The 12,695-nt window shown below is 36.1% G+C and overlaps 1 protein-coding gene across 3 annotated transcripts; it reads left to right on the top strand.

Annotated features, from left to right (window-relative positions):
• The first annotated feature begins 1,290 nt into the window (after positions 1-1,290).
• ccdc93 (CCC complex scaffolding subunit CCDC93) lies at positions 1,291-12,649 on the top strand. Of its 3 annotated transcripts, none has more exons than XM_077215869.1 (24): positions 1,291-1,448; positions 1,594-1,728; positions 2,550-2,663; positions 2,930-3,024; positions 3,143-3,254; positions 3,615-3,713; positions 3,825-3,881; positions 4,057-4,157; positions 4,901-4,937; positions 5,816-5,914; positions 6,046-6,096; positions 6,490-6,576; positions 7,039-7,152; positions 7,239-7,301; positions 7,607-7,680; positions 10,212-10,293; positions 10,392-10,466; positions 10,873-10,944; positions 11,031-11,139; positions 11,400-11,482; positions 11,610-11,647; positions 11,760-11,844; positions 11,987-12,100; positions 12,238-12,649. In XM_077215869.1, the coding sequence occupies exons 2-24, from the start codon at positions 1,645-1,647 to the stop codon at positions 12,292-12,294; spliced, it is 1,902 nt and encodes a 633-aa protein (XP_077071984.1). In that variant the 5' UTR covers positions 1,291-1,448; positions 1,594-1,644; the 3' UTR covers positions 12,295-12,649. The 3 variants fall into 3 exon arrangements, with proteins under 3 accessions (XP_077071984.1, XP_077071982.1, XP_077071983.1); XM_077215867.1 differs by having other exon boundaries at positions 1,309-1,448; positions 5,813-5,914; XM_077215868.1 differs by lacking the exon at positions 1,291-1,448 and having other exon boundaries at positions 1,589-1,728; positions 5,813-5,914.
• The last annotated feature ends 46 nt before the right edge of the window (positions 12,650-12,695 follow it).

Below are 12,695 nucleotides of genomic sequence, written 5' to 3'. Positions count from 1 at the left end.
TGCAATTAGTTGATATCATACATTTTAGGTGGTTCACTAAATGTAACCTGTCATTTAATAATTATGTAATATTTTAATTATGTAAAATGTTTAATCACTGTTTAGGCCTATTTATAAATAGCTGAACTTCTTAGCAGCATGTATTCAACAGCGTGTACAGAAAGCATCCTTTTGGGTTTTGGTCCTCAAGAAGCCCTAATGAACTCTTCAGGCCAATAAAGTCAATTAAGGTCACGTCATAACAAATAATACAATCTGTAATGTCTTAATACATCGTGCTGCAGCCCCGCAGACTCACTTCTTGCTAGACACCAGTGGCTGGACACCAGTGGATGGACAGCAGACGTCATTTCCGCATCGTCATTCACTTTTCAAATTGACGTCATTTCCGTATCGTCATTCACTTTTCAAATTTGATGCGCCATGCAGATGTCAGCGGTAAAAAATTATAATAATGAGGTGTGTTGTGCACAGTGTGCAATGGTTTATTTGGAACTGTTCATGTTTTATTTTCTCTTGAAATAGGGACTTCCCGCACAACGTTACGGGCCTGACTGTGGCATCTTCATTCTGATGGTCCGATTTGACTAATTTTACTTATTAGATTGTGTAATTTCCAATAAATATTGCAAAACCATGAAGTGCTAATTTGATCTGGATTGTTTGGTAAATTGTCTGATCATGTGAATCTACGTATATTTTAAAAACAGAAGTGGTTACATTTACAAAAAAAAAAAAAAAATAAGAATTGAATATCCAAATGGGCAAGGCAAAAAACTGTGGTCAATTAACATGTACAAGTCTGTTGTATTGACAAAATGTTATAGTCCATTGATCTAGGCTGGATTTAAGTCACTAAATATTGTGATATGATCTGAACAATATATATTTTCAAGGTGGTTCTTGTGAATGCAGTTTGCATGAATTATAGTTGTTATAATATTAAGTATATTATTGAGAATTGTGTTTATGTAAAGAGATACGATAAAGATCATATTTCAATTTGCACACAGCTTTTATATTATATTTCAAGTCATAAAAGTAAAATGACAATACGGAAAAGACGTGTTCAAATAAGCCTGCAAAGAACGCTGTCTATCCACTGGTGAAAACAGAAAATAAATATGGTGTCTATTCATAGGTGAAAATATAAAATAAATATATGTCAATCCAGAGGTGAAAATATAAAATAAATATATGTCAATCCAGAGGTGAAAATATAAAATAAATATATGTCAATCCAGCGGTGAAAACGGAAATTAGCGGCGAAACGGAAATGACAGAGAAAATGGAAATGACGTAGGCTGTCTATCCACTGGTGTCTAGCCGGAAGTGAGTCTGCGGGGCTGCAGCTGAATGCCATTGGAACAAATGAAAACTGTTCCTCATACTGCCCTTATCTTTAACCATGCCAGTCAGCTGGATGAGAGCATGATTTTTTCTTCTGGGTAACCTAAACCAAGCAAATACAACATTAGTATTAATATGTCGTCTTTGTCAAACACACAAAATAAGCACGGGTTCACTGTATTCTATATGGTAGTGCGTATTTGAATGGGTTTTGACCATATATGATGTCTATGGTTTTGACAGTGCCACTTTTTGCGTCACGTTATCCGTCTCACGTGACACGTCGTGATCAACATGGCGGCCACCTCTGTGTTCCAGAGAGTGAGAACGGGCTCGAAAATCGGAGCGCAGTATGATCAGGAGGGCAATCTCATCAAGGTACCACTGGAAACAAAACACGTAAACCCTCATGTGGGCACTGGCACATTTGCATTTGCAGCCAGTTTAATTTTTTTAAGATTATGCTTCAATCAGAGGATCCTGCCACTTAACTTATCGGTTAAATATACACTGTATGAAAATGTTGTGTTCTAATTGTAAAGAGACGCATGTTGTTGTAGTCCTCTTCACTTATATAAAAGTGAGGATACACGCATTAAGAAAATAAATAATTGGCATAATATATGAGGTATCTACAAATGTGTACTTAAAGGGATAGTTCACCCAAATATGAAAAATTTTGTTATTACTCACCCTTAAGTTGTTTGTAACCTGTATGACTTTCTTTCTTCTGTTGAACTAAAAAGAAGATATTTTAAAGAATGTTTGTAACCAAACAGTTGATGGCACCCATTGACTTCCATAGTAGGAAAAAAATACTATGGAAGTCAATGGCTACCCCCAACTGTCTGGTTGCCAACATTCTTCAAAAAATCTTCTTTTGTGTTCAAAAGACGAAATAAACTCTTACAGGTTTGGAACAACATGAGGGTGATAACAGAAAAACGATGCCAGAAAAATGATGACAGAATTGATATTTTTGGGAGAACTAGCCTATCCCTTTAAAAAATGCTCAATCTTACAATTTTTAGATACATTTTTAGAATTTTAGAACATTTAAGAATCCATAAATACTGCCTTCTTGTTTCTTCAGTGGCAAGTAACAGAAAAAGATCAACATAAAATATAGATTTTTTTTAGTGTTTTAATTTGAGTCTGTACCGTCATATACTGACAGCTGTATTTGCTGTGATTGACAGGTGGAGACACGTGAGGATGAGGAGCAGAGTGTCAAGCTTGCTGAGATTTTGGAGTTGTTGCTTGCAGCTGGTTATTTTAGAGCACGCATTAAGGGACTGTCACCCTTTGACAAGGTACATCAGACTTTGCACACATGTACCCACCATGGTGAACATGATTTCAACAATTATTCACCATCATTTCCCTCTGATTTTAGGTATAAGTTATGGGTAGGGTTAGGATTAGGCTAGGTAAGGATAGGGTTAGGACAAAATTTTTGGAAAGGAATGTTGTTCCAGCATTAACAAAATACGTTGATCCAGGAACATGTCTTGGCAAAATCACGGTGTGTTTTACACACCATAAGATTAATTATGAAAAATCTCTGCTTTTACTTTAGGTGGTAGGAGGAATGACCTGGTGTATAACTACATGCAACTTTGACATAGACGTTGACCTACTCTTCCAAGAAAATTCCACCATCGGTCAGAAAATGTAAGTGGTAGATTAAACAATGCAGTAACATAAGAAGAATGAAGACTGACAAAAAAAATTCTGCTCAGACTGTACTGAATTCTGGTAAATGTGATTGTCTGTATCTTTTCCACTTAAGTGCTCTGACAGAAAAGATTGTGTCAGTTCTGCCCAGAATGAAATGTCCTCACCGATTAGAGCCTCATCAGATCCAAGGGTTGGATTTCATCCACATCTTCCCTGTTGTACAAGTATGTACACTTGCATATCTGTGGCATCTAAAAATATTTATGCTCACCAAGGCTGCATTTATTTGATCAAAGATACAGTATAAAGAGTAATATTGTGAAATATTATGACAATTCAAAATAACTCTTTTTTTTTTATTATAATATATTTAAAAATTGTATTCCTGTAATAGCAAAGCTGAATTTTCAGCCGCTGTTAGTCGAATCTTCAGTGTCACATGCCTCCTCACTGAATAAAATTATTAATATCTTTAAAAAAAAGAAAAACCTTACTGACCCTAAACTTACAGGAGTGTATTTAGTTTAAATGACTTGAGAAACAGTGCAAGAACACTTACGATGCATCTGTTGTGGGGTCTATAGTGGCTGGTAAAAAAGGCGATTGAAACCCGGGAGGAGATGGGAGATTATGTCAGGTCATATTCCATCTCTCAGTTCCAGAAAACACATGCATTTCCTGAGGTGAGACAACAGGTCAACACTGAAATATAATTAGAATGTATTAACAGTGTAATATATCAAATATGTTACAATCTGCAATCTTTGAAGACTCAGTAAATGTTCTTATTTTAGGATGAGGAGTTTGCATTAAGGAAGGATCGAGCCATCAGTACTGTGGTGAATGTTTGCGTAAGTATCCAATAACCTTTTATCTTTGCTTTTTCATCTCTGCTGAATTTAATATTTCCCCCATGAGCCCCACAGCTACAGAGCTGATGTGTCATCCGTTCATCCTTCTATATTTGATAATAGAATATTGTGAGGTGAAATATGGTTGTATATTGTCATGTGTGTTTGGGCGTAGGAGGTGTATGCTCCTCAGAGGCGTTATAAACGGCAGGTAGATGCTGGTGAGCTGTTGGATGAAGAGTCTCGGGTTCATTCCACCCTGCTGGAGTTTGGCAGGTACTCTCTTACCCTTCCATCACAGAACCTTATGACTTTGCACTCTTATCATGTCCAACCGGAAATGAACTGAGAATAAATGTAAAGTGTAATTCCTGCATGTGAGACCTGTAGTTACTGGTGGGGATATTTAAACATTACTGTTCAAAAGTTCGGGGTTTGTAAGATTTTTTTTAATGCTTTTGAAGGAAGTCTCTTATATTCACCATGGCTGCATTTATTTGATTACAAATACAGTGCAAATCCAGTTTTTATTCAGATTCTCTGATTCCTCATTCATCCTCTTATTTGTTTCCTTCATCTTTACTGGTCTGTTTCCTGCCTCAGCGCTTCTGAAACAATGGGTTTAAATCTCCATTAACTGCATCTATTAATTCACAGGTTTCTGTACTCCTCTATGTTCTCATTCTTAATTTCCTCCCTTTTTCCTTTCCATCTGTCTCATATTTCACTCCTCAGTCCGTGCCTTCTCATATCACAGTATATGTGAGTATGACTGAGGTTCAGTTTCTGAGAATGGGAGTGACAGTGAGCGGGAGTGACATCGGTCAGATGTAATGGCTTTGCATTGTCTTTACTTTTGCGTCCTCCCGAGTGCTGTTCTTGTTCATGTAATTTCCTGTCATGTGATGTGTCATGCCTGTAGTTTGATGTGTTTTGAAATCGACTCTTGCCTTGAGCTGCATGCTGTGTGTAATGTGAGCATGAAGCATTTCAAATGATTTATTTTTCCATTTTTCCAGGCGCTATGGATTCAGCAAACAGTCTAAAGCAGGCACAGTGAGTATCAGATGTTCTTTTCGTTTTTCTGCCTCGTCACATAAAAAAGTTAAGTCAGAGAAGGTTACAAATAAGCAGCTGACTAATTTGTCCATGGGTAAAATGGATCAATTATTAAATTCCTTTGAGGTCATTTAAATTTCTTTGGTGGATATTTTTTCTAATTAAGCTTTGCAGTTTCCTAGAATTGGCAAGAAGTTGTTCTTTGTGAGTGCAATCTCTATAAATAGATTTGTAAAAACCTTGGTAACACTACAATGAAGTCTTATTTGTTAATATTAGTTAATGCAATAGTTAACATGAGCAATATACCGTTTTTACAGCATTTATTAACCTTTGTTAATGTTTAGGTAATAAAAATATTTTTTTTCATTATTTGTGTTAGTTCACAATGCATTAACTAATGTTTACAGATACACATTTTGGTTTTAAAAATGTATTGGTAAATGTATTAACATTACAGTATACAGTAATAATAAACAAGCTGAAAATCATGGATATATATTAGTAATACACTGATCAAGAGGTGTGGGATAACTTCTGGTAAATTATGTCTTTAAACAAAATCATAATGCATGCAAAACATTTGACAATTGGCTTGATGTCTGGTATATATTGTAGTTCAATCATGCAAACCCAGTGGAATGTCATTTAAACTGATATAAAATGTTTTCAGTTTTCATCTTTCAGTTCCACAGGCAACAAAATTGGCAGAAAATGTCTGTTGACGAAAATTTTTGTATGCACTGACCGTAAAACCCCCCTGTGGTGTCCATCTGGGTATAATAGACCACAGATTGAGAGGAGGGCTTGGCACTAAGCTTTGTTGATTTTGATTTGTTCTTAGTTAGATCATGTGATGATGATGTTTCTAGCAGGCAGTGGAGCAGAAGCAGGTGTTGGCTCAGGGCACGCAGGGTGTGCCGCCTGGAATGGCCCAAGTGTCTGAAGAAGAGGACCTGCAGGCAGCAGAGGAGGTCAGTTAGGATCATATGAACCTACACTTGTCCTTCAATCAAATCTCACTTGTTTCTAATCACCCACTCTTCATCTGACCATCATTCATTTTCCATCAACCAATCAGAAGCTCTGTTTGATTCTTTTACAGCTCAGAATCAAGGCCCTGATGACTGGAATGGCTGCCATGGCAACTGAGGAGGTAAACTTCTAAACGCATAGCATGCTAAAGAGTTTAAAGTGATAGTTCACTCAAAAGTGAGCTAAAAATGTATGACTTGCTTTATCTGTGGAACATAAAATAATATTTTGAGTAAAGAAAATATTGGTAAAAAAAGTCAACATGAGGATGAGTAAATGATGAAAGAAATTATCCCTTTTAAAGGTATAGTTTGCCCAAAAATGAAAAAAGTAAGTGTGGTCAGAATGACAATTTATCTTTGGGTGAACATTTGCTTTAAAAGTATATTATTTACTCATCACGTATGTCTTCAGCAGATGCCATTTTCCCAAGCATATATATATATATAAATATAAATATAAATGGTCAACAGTCTGATAATTTTACACACTATTTCTGTATATGTTTTTGTAGGGGAAGTTGTCAGCCAGCACAGTTGGACAGATTGTTGGTCTGCAGTCTGAGGAGATTAAGCAAATTGCCACTGAGTATGCCGAAAAGGTGAGCATAGTGAAAACTACACTGAACACCTAAGAAATAGTCCCTTTCTTTTTACACTTGGGTTGATGCTTGAATACACTACATGACCTTTGCACAGATTTTTGCTCTGAATTGCATTGCAGCCTAGAGGAGTCAATGTTAGTTTTGCTAAATTAATAGTCAGGGTGCGTCTCAATCAGGTTGTGAATCATTGTGCGATTCACTTCAGTTCATAAATCCTCTGGCCTCATGGGAAAGTGTCCATCGAATGCACATTTCAGAATCTCTGTGGAAGTAGTAGGTCATCCGGGAACTTTTCGCCTAATGTTTTCTCATTTTGAACGCAGTGATAGTGTGTGATTCTCCAGTCACTTAGTGTATGATGCCCGGTTTCTCTAACCATTTATAATGGCGTCAAGTGTTTAATGCCTAGTAAATTGCTTTAATTGTATGCCAGGCTTTACTGTACGTGTGATTGAATAGGCGGAGCGTTCTGTGGAGGATCGGCGAGAGAGATTTGGGCCTGCGCAACAACACCGGCGTCAGCTTACGTCACTCAACAAACAAATCAATCATAAAACAAAAGAGCTGGAAGAGGTAATGCGCATACCTCACATTGCTGATATCACAGTTATTGTCTCTCCTGTTTGTTTCTTTCTTCATTGTTTCTTGGTTTATTCCAGCTGCAATCCAAACAGCAGGAGGCCAGAGTGGCATGTGAGGATGCTAAAATCCAACTAGCCGAGGTAAGACAGGTAGACAGATATTCACTGACAGATAACAGGTTTACTTGGACCATTGAAGTAACAATGAAATCTAAATTTTGAAAATCATGAAATCAAAAATTTTTTTAAGGGCGGGACAGCCTTTCACTCACATGAGATCACAGCAAAACCACAATGAACCAATGGTCAATTCCTGATGGACAATATCAAGTCCCGCCCTAAATTTTTCTTGCATATCGGAGTGAAACGGCTTCTCAAACATCCCAATAGGGAAGGAAAGACTATCGCAACTTTCATTCGCCGACTTTAATGTATGTGTTTTTTAGGCCACAGCGCACACTGAAAAGCTAGAGAGAGAGCTGAGCTCACTAGAGGATGTGGAGTCTCAGACAGATTCTGGGTAAGTAAACAGAGCACCTGTTATTCTCTAAATGTCCACCAAAGCGTTTTTAGTCAGCTGAAAATGTCAGCGCTCTTCTGAAAAAGCCTTGCTGTGAGCACTTAAGATGCTATATGTGCTAAGATACGGAATATCCGCATAACTGTTATTAGTATCTGATTTCGCAAATAGTTTGTTTATGAATATAAAAATGTTGGTGGAAAGAAAAATGAGATGGGAGGGAAAATAATAAATCGATGCTTTTGCATTCTCTCGCATAATGTTTGCATTACCCCGAGAAACTTTGCGTTCCCTCAGGAAAATTTTTGCGTTCGTTCCTAAAACTTTTGTGTTCTTTGGGAGTGAATACAAAAAGTTTCCTGGGGAACGCAAAATCATTCCCTAATATTTTAAATTAAATTTTAAAAAAAAAATCTCTTCACGATGTCCCTTTATGGGCTCTGTAGAATTCAGACATACTACTCTTTTTGGATACGTATTTTTATGTTATATACTGCACAGGGTTCCCATGGGTCCTTGAAAGTTTGGGCTTTTTTAAAGGCCATGGAAAGTTTTTGAAAATAAACTTAACATAGATACAGGTCCTAGTTTGCTTGATTTACGTTAGTTACGTGCATTTACGCATTACGTTAAGTGTTTCCCGCATGTTGTACGTTGCCATGACGTTCACGCGCACAAAACTATTACGATGGTACCTCAACGTTTCACAGACACAGTGAAACAAACATTGCAAAAAATGGGCTTAAACGTGATGCCTGGAACTTGCAAGTTTCAAGATATTTGTGTCACCAAAGAAGATAACAAAGAATGGCTTGTAGGGTTCAGATATGAAAATAGGTATCAGTGGGTCTGTCCAGTAACTAATGATGAACATAAGGCGAACTGCACAGTTTAATCTGCTCACGCGGTACGGTGGACTTCTGACTTAAAGCAGTATACTGTACTGTGACAGACAAATCCGTGCTTTTAAAGGTATAAATTAGGCTTATTGGTTTTTTTTTTTTAATATTTGGATAATCTCTTAATATAATATTCCATACACTCTCAGAGCTTGGTAGACAAGTAACTATTATATTTGTAGATGTTATTAGATTAATTCATATATTATAATTAATGTTATTTATTAATTTATCGTATATAAATATTAATCATATGCATAATAAATGATGATCCTATCTGTCATACACAATTTATGGCATTTAAAAAAAGTTTTTAAAAGTGCTAAATTATTTAAATAAAAATGGGACAAATAATGACATAATAATGTAGTTATAATTTAAGTAGTAAATTAATTAATTAAAAATCCCATCCCTGCAGAATTGTCAAAAACATGATTACTGGTTCAGAATGACTGCTTAAAGCACACCAACATATACTGAAGAGTTATGTAGAAAGAAAGAAAATAATCAAATGTAAAATAATAATGTGTTCTGTTGCAAGTTGACATACTTGATCTCATGTTTTCTCATGGTTTATTGTTTAGCTGTCAAGTTGTCATATTGAAATAATCAGTTCCAAGACCTTAACACATTTTTTTTTTATTTAATATCTTTTTTGATTATTATAAATTTTTTTATATAGGGTGTACTGAATATTCTTCAGTTTTATGCAAAACATAAATACGACAAATAGAATAACAGATCTGTCACATGGGCAAAAATAAGTTTTTGCATAGTTGTTTGACAGATTAAAAACTGTAACAATAAACGGCTAAAGGCAACTTTTTCGGCAGCACTTGATCCAGTAATACTAACACTTTCTCTTCTCTTCTGTTCTATTCATAAAAATAAAAATAAATTACTTGTTAGATTAAACTGAGAAGGGTCATAGCACTTGGATATGGTTGTCGTTAATTTAACTGCTATTGTTCTCATTTGTAAGTCGCTTTTGATAAAAGTGTCTGCTAAATGAATAAATGTAAATGTAATGTATCTTACAAGGTAATACGATGTAACCTTGCTCTCCCTTGAAATGTGTCCCCACATTAAGTCCCTGAATTTGAGGGTATTGGACCTGGAAAGTCCTTGAAAATTCCTTAAATTTGACATTTTAAAATGTATCATATGTTCCTGACATAAAGGCAGTTCCAAAAGGTAGGTAAGATAATGTGAAATTCTAATGACATGTTAACATTAGTGAAATTAGGCAGACAAAAAAATATTCATTGTTGATTGTCAATCGTGTAGAAATGTATGAAGCACAGCTCACACAGAAGTCACTTTTAAACTAAGCTGCTTTCTGTTGATCGACGTGGCAATCTGAATTTGATGTGAAATCTGTGAGGGGAAATCTTTCGTCCTTATGCGAAATTCGCCGAACAATGGTAAATGTGAGATATATAGTTCAAATATATAGCTTAGCGTCACGTATCAATGAAATCAATTGAGAAACTTGACTAAAAGTTTGGAAACTCAATTTTTTCCCTTTACGCTTTTCATTTGGTAACGGTTGAAAGCCAAAAAGCATAATGATTCTTAAAAAGTGTTAGTGTCCGTGCATTTTTAATTATTATTTTTGTTTTTATATTTTAGCTTGCTGGAGAAACTTCGTGCTTTGGTGGCTATGAATGAAAACCTGAAACATCAAGAGCAAATGTTCCGCTCACATTGCCGCGTACGTTACAATAACATGTCGCATTAACTTGTTTTTTTTTCTGTTTTAGTGAGTTACGTTAAAGACATGACTATCATTAATGGTTATGATGTGTATAGGAGGAAATGACCCGTCTGCAGCAGAATATTGAAGAGTTGAAGCTGGAATCTGGAGACGAAGGAGATGATAAGAAGGTGACTGTCTCAAATATAATCATACATAGCACACAAATATTGGATAAAAACCCCAAAAGTTTAATTAGATATAGCTTTTTTTTATTGTCCATCTTGGATAATTTTTTTATCTTGCCTCTTTCAATGCTTTGGGGATTGCTGCCTTAGTATCTGGCCAAAAGAAGGTCTCTTTTTTTTCTTATTGAGTTTTATGGTGGATTAAATGCCATTTGGCACATTACCGCCATCAACAGTCACATAGTCCTGAAGTCTTTAAAAATTCCAGAACATAAAGAAGGTATCGCAGAAGGCTGCCTAACTTTCTGAAACAATTTTCTTAGTGGGTGTGCCAAAGTTTTGGAACGGAGCCGGTCTGTGTCAGTCTGGTTTAGTTTCTCGGACTCATCCTCTGCATGTGTGTTTGTAGGAGATGAATATATTGATTGATCAGCAGTACACTACAGACCGAGAAAAACTACAGAAGATTCGTCTGCTCATGGTAGGTCAAGTTGAACTGATGTTTTTTCTCAGAAAATTGTAAGAGATTCTTCACACTCAAGTGTTTTTCTCTACTGCCCCCTGCAGGCAAAGAGGAATCGCGAGATCGCCATCCTGCAGCGAAAGATTGACGAGGTTCCCAATAGAGCCGAGCTTACCCAGTATCAGAAACGCTTCATTGAGCTCTACAGCCAAGGTGTTTGTATTTTAAAGTCAGCATGACAATAAAAATTCACCCTGTCTGTTTTCTAAATTCATGTTTGTTTTCTCACTAATCTATTTTACTTGGATGTACGTCACAATACAAAAGATCTCGATATTTCCATTATATTGCAACTTTAAGAGATCTGATTGCATGGGCCACAGTCATACCCGTTGTAATATGGCTTACTATTAATATGTAATATGGCTTATATTTATTAAGCACTCTTTAATCGTTCATTTGGTATTTTTCAGTTTCTGCAACACACAAAGAGACAAAACAGTTCTTCACGCTCTACAACACCCTGGATGACAAGAAGGTTTACCTGGAGAAGGAGGTATCGGCTTTGTTTTGCAGTGCTATTGGGAATGAGTTTTCTTGTATTTTTGAATGGAATCAGACTCTATAATCAGAGTGTAGTGTTTAAAAGGATGTGCAGTGAAAGAGACTCTTTTCTTTCACAGGTTAATCTGCTGAACTCCATACATGATCATTTCCAGCAGTGAGTATCAAATAAAGCTCTAGGATCCATGTAGGAGTTTTTCAATATTACATCAAGAGTCTTTCCTGAAGGCACAGGTACATGTGGGTAAAGTGTATATATATGTTTTTAGGGCCATGGCTTCATCAGGAAGTAAAGAACAGTTTCTCAGACAGATGGAGCAAATTGTGGAAGGAATCAAACAGAGTCGCATAAAGGTACAAAACCTGCTACTGTTGCTCATTTATTTCTGTTTTGCATATGAATTGGCTTAATTCTATTCTATTTGTGGTTATTCCCCCTCAGACGAACATGAATTGCATTATTGTGGTTTTCTAACGTGTATTTATGCACTTAAAGATGGAAAAGAAAAGACAGGAGAACAAGATGCGCAGAGATCAGCTGAATGATGAATATCTGGAGCTGCTGGATAAACAGAGACTCTACTTTAAAACAGTCAAAGACTTTAAAGAGGTAAATACTCACAAAGAAATGTTTTATGTAAATTTTCCCCCTCTTTCCACATAGGGTGTAGACATTAATCTATTGATAATTGATATTCTGGATTGAGGAAACAAGAATCAAAAAATGCACGGCCTTGTCTGTTTCAGGAGTGCCGCAAGAATGAGATGCTGCTGTCTAAACTGAGGGCAAAGGGAGCATCATAACAGCTGGACAAGCACACACACCCCTTCAATACAAAACTTCCTAATAGCACTTCAAAACACACACGTTCCCTGATGTTGATATTTCATTGAACTCGCAGCCTCATGCTGATATCACATTTGCTTTCAGACTGAAACACTTTGCTGTTCAGAATGTGTGTTAGCCTAGATAGTTATATACATTTAACTAATTTACTGTTAAACTGGAAATGTTTTGTGCCTTGATGCCGTTTTCTTTAAACCCATAATGTATATAACACAAATTATCTTTCTATTCTAATCACCTTTCTTTTTGTATAGTGTTTATAAAAATCTGCTGCCATAAGCCCAAAACACATTAAAGGAGAATTAACTACTTGCTGAGACTTGCAGTTCTTGTGCACAATTTAAAGGTCATTATTGGA

Source organism: Siphateles boraxobius, unplaced genomic scaffold, assembly GCF_051911475.1.
Source record: "Siphateles boraxobius isolate OS27281-9 unplaced genomic scaffold, OSU_SipBor_1 7, whole genome shotgun sequence".
In the NCBI taxonomy this organism is placed as follows: domain Eukaryota; kingdom Metazoa; phylum Chordata; class Actinopteri; order Cypriniformes; family Leuciscidae; genus Siphateles; species Siphateles boraxobius.
The sequence above is the reverse complement of the archived record's forward strand: the minus strand, read 5'-3'. Positions and strand labels throughout refer to the sequence as shown.

Bases quoted from the DNA above. Each gene is read 5' to 3' on its own strand.
- ccdc93 (XM_077215867.1), top strand. From the start codon at position 1,645: ATGGCGGCCACCTCTGTGTTCCAGAGAGTGAGAACGGGCTCGAAAATC. The intron at 6,097-6,489 runs GTAAACTTCTAA...ATGTTTTTGTAG, and splicing joins CTGCCATGGCAACTGAGGAG to GGGAAGTTGTCAGCCAGCAC. The intron at 12,101-12,237 runs GTAAATACTCAC...TGTCTGTTTCAG, and splicing joins CAGTCAAAGACTTTAAAGAG to GAGTGCCGCAAGAATGAGAT.